Source organism: Gymnoscopelus braueri (assembly GCF_963280865.1).
Source record: "Gymnoscopelus braueri genome assembly, chromosome: 12".
NCBI lineage: Eukaryota > Metazoa > Chordata > Actinopteri > Myctophiformes > Myctophidae > Gymnoscopelus > Gymnoscopelus braueri.
The window spans coordinates 52,421,615-52,448,889 of record NC_137614.1 but is presented as its reverse complement, the minus strand read 5'-3'; the positions used below and the strand labels follow the sequence as shown (position 1 = coordinate 52,448,889).

General features: G+C 41.2%; 1 protein-coding gene across 3 annotated transcripts in view; it reads right to left on the bottom strand.

Annotated features, from left to right (window-relative positions):
• kdm5bb (lysine demethylase 5Bb) overlaps window positions 1–24,982 on the bottom strand; it is a 50,134-nt gene extending 25,152 nt beyond the window's left edge. Inside the window, exons 1-14 of one of the 3 annotated variants that reach the window (XM_080444574.1) lie at window positions 24,499–24,982; window positions 19,674–19,751; window positions 17,228–17,350; window positions 15,593–15,763; window positions 12,919–12,975; window positions 9,729–9,911; window positions 8,812–8,905; window positions 8,072–8,199; window positions 7,541–7,699; window positions 6,716–6,835; window positions 6,205–6,363; window positions 2,148–2,329; window positions 1,127–1,289; window positions 325–444 (exon numbers count right to left, since the gene is read on the bottom strand). In XM_080444574.1, coding sequence (XP_080300700.1) covers window positions 325–444; window positions 1,127–1,289; window positions 2,148–2,329; window positions 6,205–6,363; window positions 6,716–6,835; window positions 7,541–7,699; window positions 8,072–8,199; window positions 8,812–8,905; window positions 9,729–9,911; window positions 12,919–12,975; window positions 15,593–15,763; window positions 17,228–17,350; window positions 19,674–19,751; window positions 24,499–24,666 — 1,905 coding nt within the window. In that variant the 5' untranslated portion in view covers window positions 24,667–24,982. Of the gene's footprint in view, window positions 1–324; window positions 445–1,126; window positions 1,290–2,147; window positions 2,330–6,204; window positions 6,364–6,715; window positions 6,836–7,540; window positions 7,700–8,053; window positions 8,200–8,811; window positions 8,906–9,728; window positions 9,912–12,918; window positions 12,976–15,592; window positions 15,764–17,227; window positions 17,351–19,673; window positions 19,752–24,498 lie in introns of all 3 variants that reach the window. The other 2 variants (XM_080444573.1, XM_080444575.1) reach the window with 2 other exon arrangements.
• Between the last annotated feature and the right edge of the window lie 2,293 nt (window positions 24,983–27,275).

Sequence of the window (27,275 nt, the reverse complement as noted above, 5' to 3'; positions counted from 1 at the left end):
AAGTGTAAAATCAGCCATTACGACACCATCAAGACACCGCCAACATACATATCACTATAATCTTATGATATTTAGTCGACTAAAACTAGACAAAAACTAAAACTTTTCAGATGACTAAAATATGACTAAAACTAAATGGAATTTTATTCAAAAGACTATGACTAAAAACTAAATCAAAATCTGCTGTCAAAATCAACACTATACATTCAATTATACAAAAGAAAACAGAGAATAACTAAATGTGTAATAGTTCAGTAATAAGGATGTGTGATTCATTCACACACAGTGTAATAGTTCAGTAATAAGGAAGGACAGTTGACAGACCCAGTCCACGGTGCAGAAGTTGACCGCCTCAGCGAAGTTGAATCCCTGGTTGAATCCACTGTGATAGGCCCTGGGGAAGGTCACCACGAACTCCCCCGCACACTGGTTGGTTCTGTAGATCTACAAGACATCAACACATCAACACATACACACTGGTTGGTTCTGTAGATCTGCACAGGAGCACATCAACAGGAGCACGCGATTACAGATTGTGATCAGCTCAGTCAACATGATGAAGCAGGCTATGCGGTGCGTCTTCATTCATGTTGTCATGCACTGCGCTGACAGCGGTTTGTTGTTGTCTGAGAACCATGCACGTTAGTTGGTGCACCGGTATGATCGGTCTGCCTGAAACTCGTCCAGTGAGAAACGTTCCGCGGTGCAAAAATAGGTGCGATCAAAATAAAAAAAATCTTTACGTGATATTTTTTCTGTAATTAATTAAACGAAATTAACGCGATAAAGTCACGGCCCTAGAGGTGATATAACTACAAATTGACGTCATTCCGAGCTTCGGAAAGGAGCTCTCAGAACCTTCCCTCAGAACCCGTGCACCTCTATGCTATGGTTCGGAAAGCCTGTCCGAAACCGGAAGATTTTCCGACGTCAGAAGGAGCTTGTATTGGCCTTAAGGGGTGTAGGGGGGTCTTAGGGGTGTGTATGGTGGTTTTAGGGGTGTGTATGGGGGTCTTAGGGGTGTATCAGTGGTCTTAGGTGTGTGTATGGGGGTCTTAGGGGTGTGTATGGGGGTCTTAGGGGTGTGTATGGGGGTCTATTATAGGGGGTGTATCAGTGGTCTTACCGGGACTCCGTAGGACATCAGGGTGTTGGGGTTCATGATGGTGACCAGCTGGTGCAGCAGGTCGGGCTGGGACTCGAACAGCTCCGGGGCCAGTTTCTTCATCACCGCCTCCAGCTGCTCGGCGGCAAAGCCAGGAGCTCCGTACCACGTTTTAGGTTCTCCCCTGGTCAGCCAATCAGAGGACATGACATCAGTGGTGGGAAAAGTACTCTAATGTTTTACTTAGTATCATGTAGAAGTATTCCGTTACAAGTAAAAGTCTGGAATTACAAATTTACATGAGTAAAAGTACAAAAGTATTGGTATCAAAATGTTTGAAAGTACTAAAATGTTTGAAAATAGCAGATCCACAAGCTCACAATGCGTTGTGAGCTTGTAGATCAGTGTAATTTCAAATAGGGCCAGGTATAAAATAGGGCCAAAGTGGTTAATGTATGTTTTATAATATAATAATTTATATCTGCAAAGTTGGGGGTTTGGGGGTCCTCGACATGAAAAAGTTTGAGAACTGCATGTGTGTGTGTGTGTGTGTGTGTGTGTGTGTGTGTGTGTGTGTTGTACCAGTGCAGGTAGTTGATGGAGTAGCTCCAGTGTGTGTGTGTGTGTGTGTGTGTGTGTGTGTGTGTGTGTGTGTGTGTGTGTGTGTGTGTGTGTGTGTGTGTGTGTGTGTGTGTGTGTGTGTGTGTGTGTGTGTGTGTGGTACCAGTGCAGGTAGTTGATGGAGTAGCTCCAGTGTGTGTGTGTGTGTGTGTGTGTGTGTGTGTGTGTGTGTGTGTGTGTGTGTGTGTGTGTGTGGTACCAGTGCAGGTAGTTGATGGAGTAGCTCCAGTGTGTGTGTGTGTGTGTGTGTGTGTGTGTGTGTGTGTGTGTGTGTGTGTGTGTGTGTGTGTGTGTGTGTGTGTGTAGTACCAGTGCAGGTAGTTGATGGAGTAGCTCCAGTGTGTGTGTGTGTGTGTGTGTGTGTGTGTGTGTGTGTGTGTGTGTGTGTGTGTGTGTGTGTGTGTGTGTGTGTGTGTAGTACCAGTGCAGGTAGTTGATGGAGTAGCTCCAGTGGTCCTCGATGTGCCAGCAGAAGGAGGAGAAACACATTCCCACGTAGAGCCAGGGCAGCGTCATGCCACAGATGTCGGCCGTCACGTGGGTCAGGACCGAGGGCTCCATCATGGCCATGTTGTTCAGGTTCCACCCACAGCTCAGGTATTTCTGAAACCACAACACAGAGAAGCATCGTGATCATGTTAGGGCTGGTGAATTAATATTCGAATATCCCTCGAATATGGGGAAAATATGTATATTCGAATAAAATTATATAATAAAATTACAATTAAAATAAACTTCTTGTTTTTATGTTTAATTGACAGGGACAATACAAAAAACAATATATCGAGTTATAAAAACAAACAAAATATATGTTTTATTGGATCCGAGCACTCGATACACTGTTTTTTGTATTGTTTCTGTCAACAAAAATAAATAAATAATAATAATAATAATAATATTCGAATACATTCGAATATCTGCCAATTTTTAAGACCAATATTCGAATATAATTTCTGAGGAACGATGAAAGCCCTAGTAGGCATGCAGTGATTCATCCTAAATCATTCAATCCGGGAATGCATCTGTGTCACTTTAGATGTCTTTGGGCTATTCAAAAATAGCAGATCTACAAGCTCATAGCACCGTGCTATGAGCTTGTAGATCTGCTATTTTTGAAAAATCGTGAAAATGTGTGCAAATCTGAAAAGAAAAATATATATTCCACAAACAGTTTTCTGAAAAAAACGTATGTTGCTATATCAGTGGTGCTCCAACTTTTCCATGTCACGGACACCCGAAATGATATGGATTTGGCCGCCGACCCCCATCTCAAAACATGTTGTTCCAGGGACCCCCCAGAAGATAAGAGTAAAAAATGTTTGATTGAAAACATATATATTCATATATATAAGATTTAAAAAAAATAGCAGATCTACAGGATCATAGCATGGCACTCAGTGCCGCGCTATGAGCTTGTAGATCTGCTGTTTTTGAATAGCCAAAGATATAACAAAAATTACACACAGATGCGTTCCCGGTCTTAAAGGGTTAAAATCCAGTCAAACTGATGACAATTTACATCGATTAAATACAAAGTGTATCGCGATGCAAACAGCAGAGGGCGCAATGGAGATGAGGCAAAAAAAGAAAGAAGAAAATACAGGATCTTTGTAAGAGAATTGATTAAAAAAAATAAGAGTTTTCAGTCATTTGCTACAGTATTGAAAAGAGGATAAGAGAAAACAGTATTATAAAAAATAAAAGTGAAGAAAATACTGGATTTGTGTAAGAAAAATAAATAAAAAAATATTTTTCGGTCATTTGTCTAGAAAATACATTTGAGTAAAAAATATCGTGAGAAATCATATCATGATTGTAATGGTATGGTGAGTTGAGTGAATGGTTACGTGTCTAGTAACTTTATAAATGTGCAGACACCCTAGTAGTCAGGGGATATTAGCAGAACATTTTCCAATCTTGGAATAAATTCCTTACCAAAAAAAATCTTCACCAATGTGTTTGTAAAGGTGTCTAGTAACACATCTCACAAAGACTGAAATGCAGTTTCCCTAGGAGAATTTTTGACAGCTGCTGAAAGTTGGGGTACCCACCATTTCCCTGCATTTCCATGCAGGGAAAAACAAATCAAATTTTGATTCTGTTTCAAGTAGCATGTGAGGGGTCAAACTATGGTGTTTTTATGATTCTGAATCCATTGCAAGCATTTGTTTTGCACCAAAACCACTCCTTGGGCTAAAAACGGCCATAGCCATCCTTTTCCAGGTATACTTTTTGTGTAAAAAGCCCATTGAGATTGGGCTGTTTTTAGCCCAAGGAGTGGTTTTGGTGCAAAACAAATGCTTGCAATGGATTCAGAATCATAAAAACACCCTAGTTTGACCCCTCACATGCTACTTAAAACAGAATTAAAATTAGATTTCTTTTTCCCTGCATGGAAATGCAGGGAAATGGTGGGTACCCCAACTTTCAGCAGCTGTCAAAAATTCTCCTAGGGAAACTGAATTTCAGTCTTTGTGAGATGTGTTACTAGACACCTTTACAAACACATTGGTGAAGATTTTTTTTGGTAAGGAATTTATTCCAAGATTGGAAAATGTTCTGCTAATATTCCCTGACTATAGGTGTTCCCTTATACTGTATGCTGGTTTGTTTACTGTTGAGTGTTAATGTTACACATTAAGCTGATCATCTGGGGTCCCCCAAAGATAATTTGGGGACCCTCCTGGGAGTTGTATTACTACTTTTCTGTAAAGCACGTCTGCTTTATTTATTTTTGTATTATTGTTGTTTTGCTCTGTAAAGCACTTTGAGCTGCATTCATGTCATGAAAGGTGCTATATAAATGAAGTTTATTATTTATTATTATTAATTCAGTTTAACCCACGTGAACCCTAGCGTCCCTATTGTGGGGGGGAACATTCTGCGAAAATAGACGACCTACAAGCTTTTGGATATTTTTTAAAGATTAAACTAATAATGTTGGACTGGACTCTAACAACTTCAGTTTATTGACACATTTAGAGCAGGTAGAAAAGAGAGGATGGAGTTCTCTTGTGTAATTATTCATCTTCCTGTGAATTTCTGTTACTTACAAAAGTGAAAGTAATGAAGAGCCGGCCACGCCCCCATCATGTGTCACAGTACCCGTTTGACCACAACAGGTACGATGACATCATGATGTGGGCGTGGCCAGGTGAAGCCAGCCGCACACGCACACACACACGCACGCACACACGCACGCACACACACACGCACGCAAGCACGCACACGCACGCACACACGCACGCAAGCACACACACACACACACACACACAAAAACGGGAACGCATAATGTGTCATTTTAGATATTTCAGCTATAACCATTATTTTATACTTTGGGCTATTCAAAAATAGCAGATATACAAGCTCATATCGGCACAGAGTAAAGTACGTTTTGTTTGTTTTTTAAACCGTGAAAATGTGTACAAATCTTTGAATATATTTGCATCGCGAATATATATGCATCGCGACGCGTTGTGAGCTTGTAGATCAGCTATTTTCAAATAGCCTAGGTATAAAATAGGGCTAAAGTGGTTACCTCTTTGACTGCGGTTGACTCGATAACGCGTCAATTGCTAGTTTGTCCAGTTGGCCGTCGACGCGTTAGACGCGTTGGACGCGCGTTCATTGTTTAATCTCTGGTCGCGCTATTCTGATCATTTTTCATTCTAGGTTTCGGGTTCCACTTACTTCACCCACATCTGCATCCGGTTTTATGACGCAGATTCCGTTTCCGGTTTTCATTTTTTTTCCACGGTAATTTTCGGCCAGAATAGGGAAACACACGGTTTTTCACACGGTATAAAAAACGAACGGAGAGGTCCACTTCTATAATCTATAGTCTGGGTGACGAACAGTCATCGCCGTCGTGTATCACATCGTACATTTTTCCAGTCGGAGAATCTGAGAACACGTCACATCCGGTTTGACGTATTTCACTGTTTGGCTCTGTTGGGGGGGGGGGCAGCGAGTCAGCGAGCTGATGAAAGTGTCTATTTGCTGCTCTCTGCTGGTGGAACCATCGTATGTGTTCAAAACCGCAGCTAGACTTACTATATGAAAATTAAATAACAAAATAACAAAACAAAAAAAACACGAAGGTCGCTGGCACTGGGGGAGTACTTTATGAAAATACTCTGGCAGTCAAAGAGTTAACGTGTATTTTATAATGTAATCATTTATATCTGCAAAGTAACTAAAGTTTACAAATAATTGTAATGGAGTAAAAGTACAATATTTGCCCCTAGATGTAGTGGAGTAGAAGTAGAAGTATTGAAAATGGGAAATACTCCAGGTAAAGTAAAAAAAATCCTCAAAAGTGTACTTAGGTACAGTACTTGAGTAAATGTACCTAGTTACCTAACACCACTGGAGAACCACAACAAGAACTATGTAGCAGAGACTGATTGAATTGACCATCATGTGCACATCAGTGGCCGATGCAACGCACAGAGAAAAAACTGTTGTTTTTGTTGTACCTCATCTGCCGGTGAGACCTTGAACCTCCCGTTGCGGATGGGGAAGCCACTCCCAAACTCCTTGGAGGCGATGTCTGCTCCATACTCCACCGTCACGTCTTCCTCGATGGCACCCACCAGCCGCCAGAACTCCTTCTCCACCAGCTCTGTGGGCACCATCTGAAGAAATAACACACACACACACAAAACGTCCATTTAGACTACCATCTGCCCTCCAGAGAGAAAAGGTAAATAGGGCTGAAGTGGGTAATGTAGGTCTTGTAATAATAATCAAAATGTACAAATTAACTAGTAACTCAAGTTTTAAAATAATTGTAGTGGAGTAAAAGTACAATATTTGCCTCTGAGATGTAGTGGAGTAGAAGTAAAAGTATTGGAAATTGGAAACACTCAAGTAAAGTACAAATACCTCAAAATGTTACTTAAGTACAGTACTTAAGTAAATGTACTTAGTTACTTTCCACCACTGACTCAACATGTCTTTGTGAGGAAGACCCCTTTGAACACTTACGTGGACGGGCATGTTGAAGTAGTCCGACTTGAATGCGTCGGCCATTTGGCCGAACGCTCGCAGAGAGTAGTCCCTGTAAGCCTGCTCAAAGCCAAACGCCTCTTGAGGTTTGCAGCATTCCTGCTCACAAAGAGGAAAGACAACAAAAACACCAAGTTACAATATGGACACTGTGGGGCACAAACCATTCAACTTTTAACGTTTTTTCTTCTTCATGAATTAATGCCATACATGGTCGTCCAAGAGTGTCCTGGAAAATAGCCGACAACTGTGAGCTGGCTATTTTTGCCACTTTTTGAAAAAAGGTTAAAGTGAAAGTGGTTAAATGTGTCTGTGTCTTTTATGAATATTGAACAAATGAAAAGTATTGACAACAGCTTGTGACTAAATAATAACTACATTGGAACACAGGTTCTTTTTTTTTAGATTTCCTGAAAAGTAACAGTTTCCACCTGAAAGCGACAAAATAAGTTCTCTAATTTATGGAATTTATTTGATTTTGTTTATTTAATTATGGAATAAATGAAGGTATGGGGGGGGTGGTGCCACACCTTTGGTGTCTTTGTAGGCCAGCATCACTGTGTTGTACTGTGTGCAGGCAGTAACTGGGAGTGGTGGAAAAAGTACTTTTTTTACTTAAATATGGACATATTTTAGGCTCGTTTTGGCTTGTTTTTGAGGTGTGATGTGGCTTATTTCTCTAGCAAGATTTGGCTTGTTTTTGGAGGTCGGCTGGCTTAGTTCTCTCACGAGACTTGGCAACACTGAGCCAGACACTTGGGACACCTCCGGTCCCCTTTGGGGACATGGTGGAGAGGTTCTCACCTGAGCCAGACACTTGGGACACCTCCAGTCCCCTTTGGGGACGTCGTGGAGCGGAGGGAGCAGACAGAAGGTGTGGTAGCTGTCATCGCAACCGTCACACAGCAACAGGCGGTCCTCGTCAGCGCCGTTGGCGCACACCAGACACACCACCAGATCCACCTGGAGGAACACCACACAGGGTGAGGGTCTGAAACCATCTGAAACCTGGCTGTCCCCTTTTGAGGGCATGTCAGTCCAAAAACGTTTATAGCAGATCAAATAGCCGAAAATAGCCGATCTAGAAGCTTCTAGATCGTCTATTTTCGGCCGAGAGATTTGGTGTAGAGGGAAAAAAGGAGGGGACCAAGTATAGACCCTGGTCAATGAAGTATATTGTAAGTGAAGCAATCTTTGTTTGTCTTATTTCTGTGTCTAAACTCTCAATAACATGTACATTAAATGCCTTTACGTCGCTCCTATAGTTGTAATGTATTTCACTAGGATGTAAATATAATAATAATATCGTGTACTTACTTGTATGTTCGTACTTACAGGACTCAGAGGAATTACTGGAGGGATGTTTTTCTTGTAGCGAGACTTGTTTTTGACGGCTTCCATCACAGGCTCAATGATTTGACTCTCCACTGGCTCCTGTTTCACTGTGACAGGGAGCTCTTTCTCTGCAACAACAACACAGCAGGAGAAATAGGCTTTAACTGAAGGTGAAATAGGTTTTAACAGAAAGTGAAATAGGTTTTAACTGAAGGTGAAATAGGTTTTAACTGAAGGTGAAATAGGCTTTAAGAAAAGTTGAAATAGGCTTTGACAGAAAGTGAAAAAGGCTTTAACAAGGACAAAGCTTTTCAGAATAATGTTTTACTATAGCGTCATAATCATTTTAACCACTTTATCCATATTTTATACGTTGGCTATGGAAAAATAGCAGATACACAAGCTCACAGTGTGTCACTCTGTACCGCCTTGAGAGTTTGTACATCAAATTAAAATCTTGAAAGTATTGGAAAATGTTTTATAATTTAGATATATATATTTTTTACACAAATCTTCTCTTCAGGGGGGTCCCTGGCAAAAATAAAATTCAGATGGGGGTCCGTGGCACAAATAAAGTTTGATAAAGTAGCAGATCTACAAGCTCAAAACGCATCGCTTGGCGCTTGCAGATCTGCTATTTATGATGCTTTTGTGTGACGCTGTAGTGTGATCAAGTAGGACGTTTATTTACCAAAAAAAACACAAAAAGCTAGAATATGGAGATCAGAGGTTTCTGTTACCTGGTTCAGGCTTTGCAACAAAAGAACCCATCCTCCTCCTCAGGTTGGGTCTGTTCTCAGCAGACTCTTCTCCTTCCGTTTTCACACACACAGACTACGAGAAAAGAAGAAGAAAAACACCATGATATAGCGTTGATTTCGTCGACTAAAACTATGACGAAAAATGTTGGTCGACTACCTTTTTTCACTGACAAAAACTAAGCTATGATGACTAAAACTAAGACTAAATATATTGTCAATTTCGTCAACAAATAAAAACTAGACTAAAATGTTAGTGAGGGATCTAGTGGAGAAGAGATCCAGTAGAACTAAAAGACAAGTCATTTTATGTTTGGTTGCGCTCAGGTGTTGCGCTCTGAAAATAGCCGATCTACAAGCTCTCAACGCGTCGCAGCGCGACGCGTTGAGAGCTTGTAGATCGGCTATTTTCAGCATGCAACTAAGTGTGAAATCAGCCATTACGCAAGGCCCGCTATAATACTTTTTAGTCGACTAAATCAACTGTAGATTTAGTCGACTATAATCTTATGATATTTAGTCGACTAAAACTAGACTAAAACTAAATCAAAATTTGCTGTCAAAATCAACACTGCCATGATACCATTAGTGTGTTTATTATCAGCTGAATATAAATAAATATGAACCTTATTCTGGGGGGGCGAACATTCGGCGATATTGGCAGATCTACAAGCTTGCGACCAAAATCTTACGATATTTAGTCAACTAAAACTAGACTAAAAGCTCTACATTTCAGACGACTAAAATATGACTGAAACTAAATGAAAGTTTATTCAAAAAGACGTCGCAGACTAAAACTACCTCGAAGTTTGCCGTCAAAATGAACACTGGCGTACAGAGGCGGACCGGCCGGGCGAAAACATCAACATCTTTAGATTCTAGCAGTAATATTAAATCACCTCAGATTTAACGTGCTTCCCTCGCCGGGCGTTGGGACAGCTGGGAGACAACGGAGACGGCGGCGGGACAAAGTGTCTCTGGACCAGGAGGTCATGAGGTTTGTACTCCTTTGTCTCAGGACCACCGTCCTCCTCCTCCTCCTCCTCCGGCGGCCGCTGTGCTTTCTGCACGCCAGCACCCTGCTGTAAGGGACAGAACAACCAGCGGTACGTTAACACCACCAGCCTAGACCCTCACACAGTCACACTGGCAGAACCAGCCTGATCGCCAGAGAATTAGTATACATTGCACAGATCCAGTGCACTTCATTCGGTGGATAGTCGCCTAGAAACCCCGAAATTCCGTGCATATGTACGGCGAGTCCCACGGTGGGCGTAACCAGTCGCAACCCGGAAAAACCCGGAAGCAGAGCAGTCCCCACAACAAAATTTACGATTCTGTGCCTATCGGTACATAACTCAAACGGCGCTGAGTAGGCACAAGGGAGTGTCGCAACGTTCGGGACGGCAACTCGCTCGCTTTAGCTCGCTCGGTGGCCCCTTACGTGGCGACAATTCCCTTGAGACTGCGCGCCTCCGAAATGGTTTAGTCACAATGGGGGAGATGCGAGGCGGCTATGCACGGATTTTCGGGTTTTCCAGTTGTCTATGCACGGAGTTTGAAAAACGTTCAAAGAGAACGTTTCCTCTGGCGATCGGGTTGGGCAGAACACATCAGACCTGTGCGTCCAATCCAGACTGAATGAAGTCTGATTGGTTGGAGCACGTCTGAACAGCAGAAACGTCTGAACAGCAGAAACGTCTGAACAGCAGAAACGTCTGAACAGCAGAAAACGTCTGAACAGCAGAAACGTCTGAACAGCAGAAACGTCTGAACAGCAGAAAACCACATGGAAAGATGTCCCAGTCTGGACCCTCTGACCCTGAAACCTGATTTATACTTTGAGTACAAATCTGAACACTTACGAATAAGTGTGGACAGTCAGTCCCAAAGATCACATTTAATAACAGTTTGGACTAGAGACGCGCGGATTTGCTTTTTCGTCATCCAAATCCGCATGTACACGTGCATTATCCACCCGCCATCCAACCTCATTAATTACATCATCCTATTTGTCGGCAAAAGCAATGTGCAGTAGGCGGCTAATTTGTGCCTGATGGAAAATGACGTAATATTAAAATACTAAAAACGCACGCACGCCGAGATTTCGTTCTTTTTAAAAGCTATAATATGCCTATAGATATATTCATTAATTTAATTCCCGCATTATTTCACACACCAAACTGCGAATAACTGCGGTAATCACGGCTAAAACCGCGATCCGCGCATCTCTAGTGTGGACAGTCAGTCCTAAAGATCACATTTAATAACAGAGTGGACAGTAGGTCCTAAAGATCAGATTTAATAACAGAGTGGACAGTAGGTCCTAAAGATCACATTTAATAACAGAGTGGACAGTAGGTCCTAAAGATCAGATTTAATAACAGAGTGGACAGTAGGTCCTAAAGATCACATCTAATAACAGAGTGGACAGTAGGTGCTAAAGATCACATTTAATAACAGAGTGGACAGTAGGTGCTAAAGATCACATCTAATAACAGAGTGGACAGTAGGTGCTAAAGATCACATCTAATAACAGAGTGGACAGTCATCAGTCCTAAAAGTCATTTGGTTTAGAGCGGTTTGGAGCGGTTTAGAGCGGTTTGGAGCAGAGCATGCATACCTTGTGTTTCAACTACAGAAGAGGATAAAGAAGTCATAGAAATGTTAGATGTACTGTAACTGTAGATGGAAATATTAAAATGTCTCCAGGACCAAAAAGGAAGACAGACCTTAAAAAGGAGCAATTTGTAACCCTATCTTCATATAAGTGGTCCTCACTATTAATGCTCATTATAAGATGGTACTGTTTCTGTCCATTCACTCTGTGTGTCTGGTCATTGGTGAGCTGCATGTGGACAGTTCAGAAACCTGCCTACCAGTGACATCATCGATGGGGAATCCAAGCAAATAGAAACCATCTTTCTGTTCCTGTAGAGTCAGTCACGCTTAACATAAAAGCCATTGTTCTTGCAGCAATAACAGAATGTTACCTCACACCCCAACCCTATTCTACACAAAACACTGAGTGTTTCTGTCACTAGATCAGGACGGGCCTTACTTTTACCCCCTCTTAACCCTTTAAGACCCGGAACGCATCTGTGTTATTTTAGATTTCTTTGGCTATTCAAAAATAGCAGATCTACAAGCTTGTAGATCTGCTATTTTTTTTAAAGCGTGAACATTTGTGCAAATCTTTGATTATATACATATTTTTAAAGCAAACATTTGTAACTCAAATCTTTGCTTCTGGGGGATTCTACAAATGTCTTCTAAATCCTATGTTGCTATAACATCAGTGGTTCTCAAACTTTTTTCATGTCAAGGACCCCCAAATTGATATGTATTTGGCCGCCGACCCCGATCTCAAAATATTTTGTTCCAGGGACCCCGAGAAGCAATGATTTGAGTTCAAAATACTCAAAAGATTTGCAAAAATGTTCACGATTTAAAAACAAATAGCAGATCTACAAGTTCATAGTGCAGCACTCGATGTATATCTACTATTTTTGAACAGCCAAACAAATCTAAAATAGCACAGATGCGTTCCTGGGTTAAATGGATTTAAGCCCAAAGGATTGCCATTAAATTCTGTGGTGAAAACCGAGCTTTCCTCCGATATTCAGACACTATGCCCCAGGTTGACAGGGGCAAAAAAAGCAGCAAACGTTTGGGTCATAGGAAGCACTGACGAGTTTCTGCACCCATCACTTTGAGCACTTTACAATAAAACACAAATATATTTTCTTAAGTCTCTGTCCAAGGAGTCTTCCTTAAAAGCCTTTTGTGGAGTTGTGTGCAAGTCTTTTTCTGCCAGGTTTTAGCATCCATAGTGAACATTAGTGAAGACCCATAATATGGAGATGAGGTTGAAAAAAGGGCAAAATATTCCCTCGACCATTCATAATTAATGACAGCATGCAGAATTTTCATAAACAGTGAAAGATAGCCGATCTTGTGAGCTGGCAGATCGCCATTTGTCGCACAATGACGTATATACGCCGTAGGGCGTACTAGGAAGTGGTTAATAAACATGCAGCTTGTTAATAAATAGACCTTATTGTCTTTTTAGCAGTGACACCAACATACCTCTTCATGCTCAACATCAGCCTCCAAACCCATCCGTTTGGAAGCTGTTTCTGGGGCCTGAGGTATGAGAGAGAACTCTGGTTGGTACAAAACCATTTAGATTGACCTTTTGACCTTCTGTTGGGGGTCACACACTTTGCAATCAATACCCAACGAGGGGTCGGCCGCTCTCTTTGCACGACGTCTGTGAAACATGACATTTACTAAAGCATGCTCACATCCAAATGATATGGAATCCTAGGTCTGGCTCATACATGGACAACTGGCGGCCCGGGGACCACATGCGGCCCCCACCTTCACTTAATGCGGCCCGCAGGTTAATATCAGAATAGTGATATATTATTGATTTCAGCTGTTATGATTCTAAACATGACCCGCTTTAATTACTTCAGTCTATATTAGCTTAATGACTAGTATTACAATGTTATCGTCTTTTTTATGTCCAATGTATTTGTATTTCAGTTCATAAAGTTAAAATAAGTATAACTAAATGCATTTAAAATTAAATAAAAATGTTACTTTTCAAGATTCCAATTCAAAAATAGCAAAATAAATTATCAGGATTCTAATTAAAAAATAGCCGATCTACAAGCTCAAAACAGCTTGTAGATCTGCTATTTTTGACCTTTGTGTGACATAGAATGGCGAAGTATGACATTAATTTACGAAGAAAGTTAAAATACGGAGATAAGAGGTGAGAGGTGTCCCTCTACATCATCAAAGTTGCATCATCCCTGGTCTGGCTGGACAGAGGGAGTGAAACACAGAAACATAGTGCCTGCCAGTGGTGGAAAAAGTACTCAAATGTTTTACTTAAGTAAAAGTATCAATACTGCAATGTAGAAACACTCCGTTACAAGTAAAAGTCCGGAATTCAAAACTTACTTGAGTAAACGTACAAAAGGTACCGGTATCAAATTGCACTTAAAAGTAGCAAAAGTAAAAGTACTAAAATGTTTGAAAATAGCAGATCTACAGGCTCACAACGCATCGCGATGCGACACGTTGTGAGCCTGTTAGATCTGCTATTTTCAAATAGCCTAGGTATAAAATAAAGCTTAAGTGGTTAATGTATGTTTTATAATGTAATAATGTATATCTGCAAAGTAACTAAAGTTTTGAAATAATTGTAGTGGAGTAAAAGTACAATATTCGCCGCCGTATAGACAATAGACAAAGTATAGACAATTGGAAATACTCCAGTATAGTTTAAGTACCTCAAAATTGTGCTTAAGGAACAGCACTTGAGTAGATGTACTTAGTTACTTTACACCACTGGTGCCTGCCTGCACACTGGATCACTCTGCCATGGATATTTATAGAGACAGTGAGGCCTGGTCCACATGTACATGCTATTTTTAAAAAGCCTGTTTTTTCCTCCTTCTTTGAAAAAACAATATGTGTGTGTGTGTCTACAGTCTACACAACCATGTGTGTGTGTGTCTACAGAACCACTGTGTGTGTGTCTACACAACCACTGTTATAAATGAATCTCCAACCCAATGAAGACACAAAAACGTCGATTGTCGTCAGCCGCCCATCGTGAGACGGGCAATGTACACTTTGTGTGAGTGAAGAACTTCTCTGGGAGTTTCCCTGGTAGGACGTAGCGTGTGGAAGGAACACGTTATTCCAACCAGTTCCTTTCCTCTCCATCAGGCGCCCCGGCTGACCATGGGGAGGCAGTATAGAGACCAGGATTACTGCATGTTTTTGTGAGGGTACCTACCCTAGGAGACACGGGGAGAACATGCAAACTCCACACAGAAAGGCCCTTTCGCCAACCCCACCTAGGGTATGGGCACTGATGACGCGGAGGAGAGGACACGCCCCCAGCGCCCACAGCGTCCCCGGCGGGAATCGAACCCAGGACCTTCTAGCTGTGAGGCGACAGCGCTAACGACTGCGCCACCGTGGACCATTGTTTTACATTTTTGAAAAATCTTGAAAGTGTTTGAAAAATGTTGAATAATTTTTTTTTTTTTTTAACACAAATCTTATCATCTGGGGGTCCCTGGCACAAACAATTTTCAGATGGGGGGAGGGGGGGTCCAATTCCGGACTTTTACTTGTAACAGAGTACTTCTACATTGCAGTATTGATACTTTTACTTAAGTAAAACATTTGAGTACTTTTTCAACCACTGGTTTTCAACCCCCGAAAACGCCTTGCTGTCTAAACGGAACGCACATCTGATATTTTATTTTGCCGTTTTCTCTAGAGACTTGGGCCTGACTCACCAGGAGGGAGGTCCCACTCTGGAACAGGTTGTAGGGGTAGAGGATCTATAACTCTAACTCACCAGGAGGGAGGTCCCACTCTGGAACAGGTTGTAGGGGTAGAGGATCTATAACTCTAACTCACCAGGAGGGTGGTCCCACTCTGGAACAGGTTGTAGGGGTAGAGGATCTATAACTCTAACTCACCAGTAGGGTGGTCCCACTCTGGAACAGGTTGTAGGGGTAGAGGATCTATAACTCTAACTCACCAGTAGGGTGGTCCCACTCTGGAACAGGTTGTAGGGGTAGAGGATCTATAACTCTAACTCACCAGGAGGGTGGTCCCACTCTGGAACAGGTTGTAGGGGTAGAGGATCTATAACTCTAACTCACCAGGAGGGAGGTCCCACTCTGGAACAGGTTGTAGGGGTAGAGGATCTATAACTCTAACTCACCAGGAGGGTGGTCCCACTCTGGAACAGGTTGTAGGGGTAGAGGATCTTCTGGTAGTGAGCGCGCAGGTGGGAGCCGATGGCCTTGCCCGGAGCGAAGCCCATGGTGATGGCGATCCTGGTCCATCGCCTCTCGTGGCAGACCAGGTCGAACCCGCCCTCCTCTGCCACCAGCTGTAGACCAAAACAATGTACACTTTAGGGCAGGGGTCTTAAACAGGGGGTCCTCAGAATTACTACGGGGGGGGGGGGGATAAGGGGGGGATAATTAGGATAATTATTCTACATGAACCACTTGATCAGAATCAGGTTCATTGTCACATCACAGGTTTAAAGGTAAAAAAGTGGGTGAAATTCGCTTTCGTACATCATTCCCATCGCAACGTTATTTCCATAGAAAGAAGAGGGGGAGGAAGCAGAGGGGGGGGAGATCAAACAAGAGAACAATTTATCTACATATTGATCATAGGTAAACCAAGATATCAAAAAAATGATCATCTGTACATTGAAACTATACAAACTACAGCAGAGACGGGTGACGGGTGTAGACTGCATGTAGGAGCAGTATGGGTTAGCGCCCCAGCCTGTGTCTTCCATGAGGAAGAAGCCCAACAAACCCACGTGAGGCCTTTAGGAGGGCCATTCAAGCAAGCCGCAAGTGGAGCCTGCAGTACCACCACGGCCCAAGGAACCATCACGCCAGAAAGACATTTTTGGATCGGGGTGGTGCAGCGGATCTGGTGCAGCGCTCAGGTCCTGGACCTGGTGAGATGAAGGAGGAGCCCGGCCAGGAGGCCACCCACAGAGCCTAGTCCCTCCACGTGCCAGAGCCTCCCCGAGTCCCGGCAGAGTAGTTCCGGAGAAGCGGACTGAGTGGCCGTCTTTCCCTAAGAGGACTGACCGTGGGTAGCTACTGGGACGTTAGTCGGGGCTTGATCAACCCCGGCTGCGTCACCTGGGTGAGGGTGTATGTTGTTGCGAGACCCGAAACACCTGTTGACCCCAGGCTACAACACTGATGATACGTCCCAGGTGCATCCATGTGATGTTTTCTTTATAGGTAGGCAACCTTAGGCACGGGTGCCAACATTGGCATAGGGGGAGGGTGATCACTGGCACACTGGCATCAGTGTGAGAGATTCAGTGAGATCATTATGTTAAATAAATTAAGTCCCATCACATCTGTATGTAAATGACATCCTGCACATAATTCTACATTCAAACTAAACTCTGACTGGGGAGTCTAATGATCATTACAATGTCCTGATGTCAAAGTAAAAATATATATATATAAAAAGGTTGTTATGTACTGTATTTGGACAATCAAAATGTGGTTTCATAATTAAACTCTTTTGAAATTATAATTTCTAAAGATTTTCAAAACATTTCAGGAAAAAAATCTTTTTTTTTTTAAATAAAATAAGTCAAAACAAATTCAAAAGATTCCATACATAAAAATATCCTAAAAACGTTTAAGAAGTAAAGAAAATAGCCGAACTCAAGCTTATCGCATCGCGTTGTGAGCTTGTAGATCGGCTATTTTCACTAGTTTGGGTCCCAGGGAGACATGAGCTACAAGGGAAACACTTGGGATGTGCGACAAGTAAAACATGTTGGTGTGGAGCATTAAATACTGACCTTATTTAGCTTATACAGATCCAAAATCTTCCTCTCCACGAAGGGGATCTTCAGCGCGCAACCTTGCAGATCCCAGAACTTGGCGATCTGGTCCAGGAAGTTGAGTTTGACTCTGGTCTGGGCCTGAGAAACGACAACAACACAAGACATACATTCCAGTAAATGACATATGACAGCATTTTTCGATAATTTCTTTTTATTTTAATGTTTTAATTTCCGCATTTTTTTCCAGCAACCCGCTACAGCTTGAGTCCAAGGCACAGAGCAGGATATAAAGGGTTACCTGTGGTGTAAAGTAACTAAGTACATGTACTAAGTACGGTACTTAAGTACAATTTTGGGGTACTTATACTTTACTGGAGTATTTCCAATCGTCTATACTTTTACTTCTACTCCACTACATCTCAGAGGCAAATATTGCACTTTTACTCCACTACAATTATTTGAAAACTTTAGTTACTAGTTGCTTTGCAGATATAAATTATTACATTATAAAACATACATTAACCACTTAAGTCCTATTTTATACCTAGGCCATTTGAAAATAGCTGATCTACAAGCTCACAACGCGTCGCATCGCGACGCGTTGTGAGCTTCTGCTATCTTCAGATCTGCTATTTTCAAACATTTTAGTACTTTACTCTTGGTACTTTAAGTACATTTTGATACCAATACTTTTATACTTTTACTCAAGTAAATTTTGAATTCCGGACTTTTACTTGTAACAGAGTACTTCTAAATTGCAGTATCGATACTTTTACTTAAGTAAAACATTTGAGTACTTTTTCCCCCACTGAGTGTTACAATTACAGCAGAACCCCTCCCTTGCTACAGGTGAAATTCAAGGTGCTGCCTTTTGCATTCGACTCATTCCTCGCTATGACAACAAGCTCAGAACCTGTTCGGTGCATATACGCAAATATGTCATTTCTACTGCATAATGTAATCATTCATTATGCGAGAGACCGTTTTCACGTGCCCTCCTTGGCAGCAGTAAAAGTTCTGGTATTGTCTGATAAGCGACCGTTTTCTTTTGTTTATTTTTAACGGTCTAGTACGTTATATATACGTTATATATACCCGCGCAAGAGGCGACTGTAAGCACGTGAGATTGTAACTTTAATCCATGGAAAGAACAGAGGATAAGCAAACGTTTTTCTCATTTCTTTTTTTTTTCTCTCTCTCTCTAAATCGTTCATTATCACAGGGACGCGGGGGTTAACAGGAGGAGTTGAAAATCTGATGTCCACAACGACATATCTTCAAATGTCAACATTGCCCGTTTCCTTTTTCAAACGGCCACTTATTAAATCAGATTAGAGACAGCTGTGCCTTTCTCTTTTCTCTCTCTCACCCAACCTCTCCCTATGAACGAAGCTTATTTGATCCACGCATCTGTCATTTTTAGATTTATTTGGCTATTCCAAAATAGCAGATATACAAGCTCGTAGATCTGCTAGAAAAAAAACATGAAAATGTGTGCAAATCTTTGAATACATATATTTTTTAAACCAAACATTTTTATTCTTTGCACTATTCTATATGCACTGTGGCCCTCTGGAGTGAGTGTGTAAATATAGTGGCCCTCTACAGTCTACATCATCACAGTTGCATCACCGCTGGATTAGAAGGACAAATTGCACCAATGACAGAAAAAAAAGAGAACACATGTTTTAACCCATTAAGACCCGAGGCCCATTCTACAAAATGCCTTCTAAATCAATAGTTCTCACACTTTCAAGCGCTTACAAGCTGTGAGCTTGTAGATCTGCTATTCTTTGAATAGCCAAAGCAAAAACTAAAAAGAAAATCACAGATGCTTTCCCGGTTTTAATGGGTTAAAGTAGGTTTGCTAAAAAAAATAAAAGAAGTAGTTGTTTAGTTTGTATTAGTTTTAGTGTTAGATGTGGTCTTTTTGTGTGATATGGCGTATTGGTCAGGGACGAGATTCAAAGAGGTGAGCAGCAGGTTTTTTCTATCACTGTTAGTTTATATTTGTTTCTTTTAGTAAACTGTAATAACCTTGGAATAGAAACCTGACTCAGTGACTTGAAGGAAATACATTTATGTAAAAGTAAAAGTCTAAATTCTAGCAAAAGTGTGTGTGTGTGTGTGTGTGTGTGTGTGTGTGTGTGTGTGTGTGTGTGTGTGTGTGTGTGTGTGTGTGTGTGTGTGTGTGTGTGTGTGTGTGTGTGTGTGTGGTCAGTGTCCAACAAATGATAACTTAGTACACACCATTTGTTCATTCTAGCCTACATTCTGTGAAAAGGAAGGCTTGTTAGTTTCATCCCCAAAACAAACAGCGTCTTATTTGTAATTCAATATTACTGTAAGCTAACAATAGCCTCCGTAACAACTATCATTTAAAAAGGTAATAATGACGTTGACATTAGTTTTATAGCGCTCACAGCCGCCATGTTTAGACAAAAAGCTGAAGTGAACTCACCTCCAACTCATTGAGCCTCTGGATCCGTGGGACAAAGTGAAGCTTATCAACGTCACAGGCAAACGGAGGCTGCCAGCCCTGAGACACACAGAGAAAACACCGTTAGACACTTAAACCCTATAGGTGTCCCCCAGGGCTCTACACTTGGCCCCCTCTGATATCCTCTCTGTCGGGTGGAAACCTCACGCGTCCCCAAACAGTTTTTGGGGCAGTTTGGGGTCAAATTGGGTCATTTGAAACAGGATTCAAATGACCCCATGACCCCAATCCTTCACCTTATGAGCCCTGTTTGTAGTCCAACCCTATCTCAGACACACACACACACACGTTTGTATTACTATACTAGTGAGGACATCAATGTTTTATAAATGCATTTTTGGGACATTTTTAACCGTAACCCTAAAACCGAAAAATAGCTGATCTACAAGCTTGTAGATCAGCTATTTTCCGGTTTGCGACATGGCCGCACGACTAATTGCTAAATAGGGTAAACTCTAACCCCTAAACCTGACCTCTAAACGTCTAACTCTAATCTGAATCTTTTTCCTAATTGTGAAAAGATTGCGAGGACCAGGAAAATAGTTCCTCACAATGTCTATTTCTCACATTATACTATACCTCACAAGCATAGTCACACACACACACACACACGCACACACACACACACACACACACACGCACATACATGCACACATGCACACATGCACACATGCACACATGCACACATGCACACACACACACACACACACACACACCACACACACATGCACACACCACACACACACATGCACACACCACACACACACATGCACACACCACACACACATGCACACACCACACACACATGCACACACCACACACACATGCACACACCACACACACACACACACACACACACACACACACACAGCTGCTGTTTTATTCATGGCTCTTTCTCCGTTAGAATAATCATCATAACATTCATATTGTCTTCTTGGTGATCATTGTTCTACAAACTGCTTCTTTGATGTGTTTTCTGTGTCTCGTCTTTATTACCTTATACCTTTATGCCCCCCCCCCCCCCCCACCCCACCACAGTTTTTACTGTACTGCTGTACTGTTTAAAACTGCTAATAAAGCATTCAATCAATCAAGCAATCGATCAATCAATGGGTCTGTCCCTATTTTGGGCAAGTCACTATAGAAGAAAAGCTTCAAGAATTGCCGATCTACAAGCTCACACAGATCTACAAGCTCACACAGATCTACAAGCTCACACAGATCTACAAGCTCACACAGCGTCACATAGGGCTTTACACGGTCAAATGATAGTATTGATGATGTATTTCAAGTTGATTGATGATGGATGGTCTATATCAGTGGTTCTCAAAGTGCGGTCCAGGGACTCCAAAATGGTCCCAAATGGACCCTCTTCCACATTGAGATGCATTCTATCTATGAAAGGTTCACTACGAATAGAGTTTATCATTTATCATAACATGATGAGCTTGTATATCTGCCATTTCTGAATAGCCAGAAAAATCTAAAACGACATGAGATGCATCCCGGGATTGAATAGGTTAACAGGCTATACTTTTGTTTGTTTGGACTGGAGCCATGAAGGACCCGCTAGTAGCGTCCCCAGGAATTACACTTAGGGCAGGCCAGATTTTTTTTTTCTTTTTTTTTCGGGTTATTTGGGTTTTCTAGGGGAGGCGAGATCTTACTGCCCTGCCTCTACAGTGGGTACGCCACTGGTACCCGCTAGCCACGGAGCCAACCAGAGGAAACGCTCCTGCTCTAAATTCATTATTATTCAACCAATAGTGCCAATGACGTCTTTTGACGGCCGTTTTCAGTGTGCCATTAGTGCCAATGACGTCTTTTGACGGCCGTTTTCAGTGTGCCATTAGTGCCAATGACGTCTTTTGACGTCACCTAAATGTATTTTATTTTTTTCAAAATAAAACTTTTTCTTTTTTTTTTGGGTTATTTAATTTTATATTTTATCTCAAAGGAACTAGGAGAAAACGATTTTCAAAAAGTTAATGCTCCATCCACTTCAATGTTAAAATGTAAACGGAGAAAAAAAAATCTCCGTTTCATCCATAATGCCTGTGGCATATGGATCAACAAGCTTGAAATAAGCCTGGCAGTGAATGAGTTAAACAGGGCAGACTATTTGTCTTTTTTTCCTTTCAGAATAACGCTGTTAATACAGTTTCGAACGAGGCATGCACCTGCATATAACTCTGATCATGACTCATGTACAGAACAACCTGAACAACGAAAGAAGTGGAGGAAAACAGAAACTGGGTCGATGAGCACAGCGTGTGTATGAGTGCAAGGATGCACATCGGGTTTATTTGATTTGTTTTTAAATGATGGCAAACAATACCCCATCACATATTAAGAAAAAGGTGCAAATTATCAAATTATTGTTTTAACTTACAGGTCTGTAACTCTGAGAGTGTGACAAATGGAACCAAATGGACCCGTAAGTGTTTATTTAACTCTGAGAGTGTGACAAATGGAACTAAATGGACCCCATTTGGTTCCATTTGTCAAACTCTCAGAGTTAAATAAACACTCTCTTAATCCAGAGCGATTTATTTTACAATAAGCAAGGTAATACATCAGCAATAGTAATCTAGTAATCTAGGATCATAGGTAAACCATTAACCTATCATCAGTCTAAACAGTATAATATAAACTAAAGCTATAATCTGTACATTAAAACTATACACACTATGGATGCCAGGTCAACAAACAAACCTGGCATCTGTCTAACTGTGTAGTTTTACTGTGTAGTTTAGTCTAGGGTCCCAGGGATTATAAAAGATGATATGAAATGGGGGGGGGGGGGGGGTCCATCCATCCATCCATGGCCTAATAATACAAATCAATCCAGGGGTCCAAAGAGGACCTGAGAACAAGTGCTCTACCAGCCAACATCCCCCACTGACTGACACACAAAATGGCCAGATGGAGCCTCAGTCAACAGCCCTGCAAACCACAAAGACAACATGGAGGACAACACCCAGAACACTGGCTCACACACACACACACACACACACACACACACACACACACACACACACACACACACACACACACACACACACACACACACACACACACACACACACACACACACACACACACACACACACCCCAATTGTATTAGAACTGCCAGGACATTGTAACTAATGACAGGTTATATAGTGTGTGTGTGTGTGTGTGTGTGTGTGTGTGTGTGTGTGTGTGTGTGTGTGTGTGTGTGTGTGTGTGTGTGTGTGTATATATATATATATATATATATATATATATATATATATATATATATATATATGGGGATATATGGGGCTACAAACTTTAAAAGTCCACGACTGTTATTACATAATAATAATAGTAACAATAACAGGGGTTGTAAGTTGTCTCCCCACCATGAAGAAAATAGGGCATTTTATAAAACCTCTTTAAAACTAAAATGTAGCATTACAATTATGATATTAGAGGAGAAAAACAATAAAGAAATAAATGAATACTTGGGATGGGGATGGTGGCTCATGCACGCGCGCACACACACACACACACACACACACACAGGAGTTTGACTGATCATCACTAGCCAGATCAATGATAAATAAAGCATTGTTTTTATGAGTGAACAACAGCCAAACTATTGTCACAAATAAAAACAATAATAATGTCCAGCCATCAAACATCAAACTACAATCTTATATTGTATTTATTCTTATATTGTATTTATTCGACGTCCTTCCGCATAGAAACTCTAAGATAAACAGCCTCATAACAGACATTTACTCCACAGTACCACGGTGTCGCAGCTTGCCATGTTATAAAAAAAAGAGCAGATCTACAAACTATCAACGCACACACATCACCGCGGAGCAACGCGTCGATAGCTTGTAGGTCTGCTCTTTTTCGGGCAAGCGACAGCGACACCTCGAGGCCGGGAGTACAACGTGACAGGTTTCAGCTCGAGCTTTGCTGCTAAGCTAATGTTAGCCTCATGCTAGGCGAGCTCCTCCTCCAGCCTTCAATGGACTGTCCTGAGCAGGCATGATGCTAGGCTAACGTTAGCATCGTGCTAGGCTAGCTCCTCCAACCTTCAATGGACAGGATGCTAGGCTAACGTTAGCATCGTGCTAGGCTAGGCTAGCTCCCCCAGCCTTCAATGTACAGCCCCCGAGCTGGCATGATGCTAAGCTAACGTTAGCATCGTGCTAGGCTAGCTCCTCCAGGCGTCGTCAATGGACACGGTGCTAAGCTAACGTTAGCGTCGTGCTAAGTTAGCATCGTGCTTAGACTATAGCTCCTCCAGCCTTCAATGGACTGCCCTGAGCTGCTAGCAGGATGCTAAGCTAACGTTAGCATCGCGGCTAGGCTAAGCTCCCCCAGCCTTCAATGGACTGACAGACAGGACGGGCTCGTTGTTTTGTTTACGTTTTGTTGACAAACAAACAACAATAAAACAACAACGTGTTGACACTCAGCCTGTGAACAACATGAGGCTAAAGTATGAAACGCTGTAATAATAAAACAAACAGAAACGACATAAAGAGCTTTATTATGAAACACAGCCAGGTAGAGAGCTGCTCATAGTGGCACAAAGAATGGAAGCATCCATCCGCCATGTTGACTAGATCCCTTTAAACCCCCTCTCACACACACACACACACACACACACACACACACACACAGTGGATCCTCTCTCTATAGTGGATCCTAAACGGTCGATCCGTGGATCCGGATCGGGACTATAGAACCGATAGATCTAGTCCCTAAAAGCTGGTTTTAAAGTGTAGAACCCAGTACTAACCGGAGGGGGTCGGACCTTACAGATGCCGGTCTTCTCCGCGATGGGTCGGATCTTCTGGATGAAGGAGAACGGGTCGCAGAATTCATCCCAGCTGGGCTCGAACACCGGGCACTCCGGCGGGGGACGGAACTCCGCGTCCCGGCCGGGATAGGGAGGCTGCTGGGGCATGGTGGAGGAGGCTGAGGGGGGCCGCTGGTCCGATCCGATGATCCGGGTCCGGGTCCGAGACCGATCCGGTACCTACCGTACCGTACCCGGGTCAGGGTTCTGGATCTGGGGGTCAGATGGTGCTGTGGATGGATGGTGGGGAGGTTTAAATGTGTTGGTGGGGGTTTTAAATCCTGGGTTTCTTTTCTATGGTGTGGCTTCGATGTGTGTTCCTCTAACACACACATAGATACACACACACACACACACACACACACATAAGCCACACACATACACGCACACACACATCCACGCAGAGTGGAGACTGTTCCACGGCAGCTAGTGGTGCACGTCCGCTCCACAAAGTAGATCTAGAGCTCCATGGTTTGGTAACTGATTCTCCACCAGCGATGATGGAGGAAAGAACTCAAGAGAGAAACAAAGGGGAAAAAAACAAGAGTAGGCCTAGGCCTACCTTCCTCAGAAAAATACTCTTGGTTTGTATTGTTTTCTTTTGTTGTTGTTTTTTTTTACTTTATAAAGTGAACAATAAACAGGGTCAAAATGGAAACCGTTATTTTTTGGACCATCACATCATATTTTTTTCACCAATGTGAAGGAATAAGAGCATAAGACTATTTTAAATTATTGAAAGTACTCTTCTTGGTTTTTATAGTTTTTTCTTTATTTTTCTTTATTTTTTATTTGTGTGATAATTTGGTTGATTATTTTGAGTCATCTCTCTTTCTTTTTTTGTCTAGCTTTGTTGTTGTCATATATGTTACAGTTTGGGTTGCAACTCATTTGTTTTGGTTTCAAAATATGTTTTTATAACTAATGTAGTGTCACTGTTGTTCATGTGATGCTATATATATGTATAATACTGTTGTTCATGTGATGCTATGTATAATACTGTTGTTCATGTGATGCTATATATAATACTGTTGTTCATGTGACAAAAAAAAGAGTTCAAATAAAAAAAAGAAAGAAAAGTGAACAACAAACACGCATCAATCTGGAAACCATTATTTTGTGGACCAATATATAGCCTACATCATAATGTTTTAACCAATGAAGGAAATAGTATATAGGGCGAGTTATCAATCACTCATCATGCATCTTTACTAAAAGTATCAATACCACAATGCACATACTCTACGATTAAAATAAGTATTCCAAATGTCCCCTAAGTACAAAAGTACACAAGTATTGACATCAAAAACTCCATTATAAGTAGCCTACAGTGTTAGTTTGGTACTTACAGTACCAACCATGAAAATACTCATTATGCAGAATGTTCCATTTCACAGTCATATTATTGTATTGTAATTATTAATGCATTAATCATGTATCCAACACTTAATGTTAAAGCCGGTAAAGATGGGGCTGATTTTAATGACTTTAATGACTAACCTATATATGTTAATACATAGCCTACTACATTCATCACTTGATATATGTTTTGTATTGATAATCCAAATATGTAAGTAACTAGTAACTAAAGCTGTCAAAAAGTAGTGGAGTAAAAAGTAATAGTTTTTTTCTAGAAGTAGGCTATCATTAAAAAAATGGAAATATAAGTAAAGTCAAATCAATAATTATGTACCCTGATGAAGTATGTTCCAAAAATATGATTGTTATTATTCATATTATTGTGATTATTATTATTGTTATTCTTCTTCTTATTGTTATTATTATTGTTATTATTATTATTATTATTATTATTATTATTATTATTATTATTATTACCCTTATAGTATTATACACTATATATCAAGTCTATTGTAGGTTTCCATAAACTGAAGGAGATTTACATTTTAATACCATAAACATGATATGCTATTGGTCTCTATACAAGCTCAAAGTCAATGTAAGTCAAGTAACAAACATTCATTGAATCTGAATCATAGACGACATAGTTATTTAAGCAGCACAATTAAAACACATGTATCCTGAAAGGTGAATAAGTAGGTCTAGTGTTGTAATAGTGCTATTATCATTGTAACAAGTCTCCATTGTAGCCTGTGTGTGTGTGTGTGTGTGTGTGTGTGTGTGTGTGTGTGTGTGTGTGTGTGTGTGTGTGTGTGTGTGTGTGTGTGTGTGTGTGTGTGTGTTTACACTTGGCGGAGGGATACGTTCAGGTGACACCTTCACGGACTTCTTCTTTAAATGGCCCACACTGAGAAAACAAGAGTGTTCCTTTAACCCCAACAGGGTACAAATGGTACCAAATGCACCCAGGATTTTATACTGTGTGTAATGGACAGTTTGATTGAATAGGCTCTTATGGTATATTATCAGAGTTCGATATATTGATATATTGTATGTTTTCAATACAGGGTGCATAGTGTCCCTATCTTGCCATGTCAATGTCATTATGGGTAAAAAAAAGTAAAATTTCAAAATAAAATATGCAAACAAACGTGTGTGTGTGTATATATATATATATATATATATATATATATATATATATATATATATTCCAAAATGAGATAATGTTGACACAAGAAGCTATGAAGCAATGAGAAAGTGTTTCTATACTGTTTTAATGGAGCTCAGAAAGATGGATTCTTGAATGAATACACAGTATAAAGTGAGACCTGAAAGGGTCCATTTCTACACACTCAGAG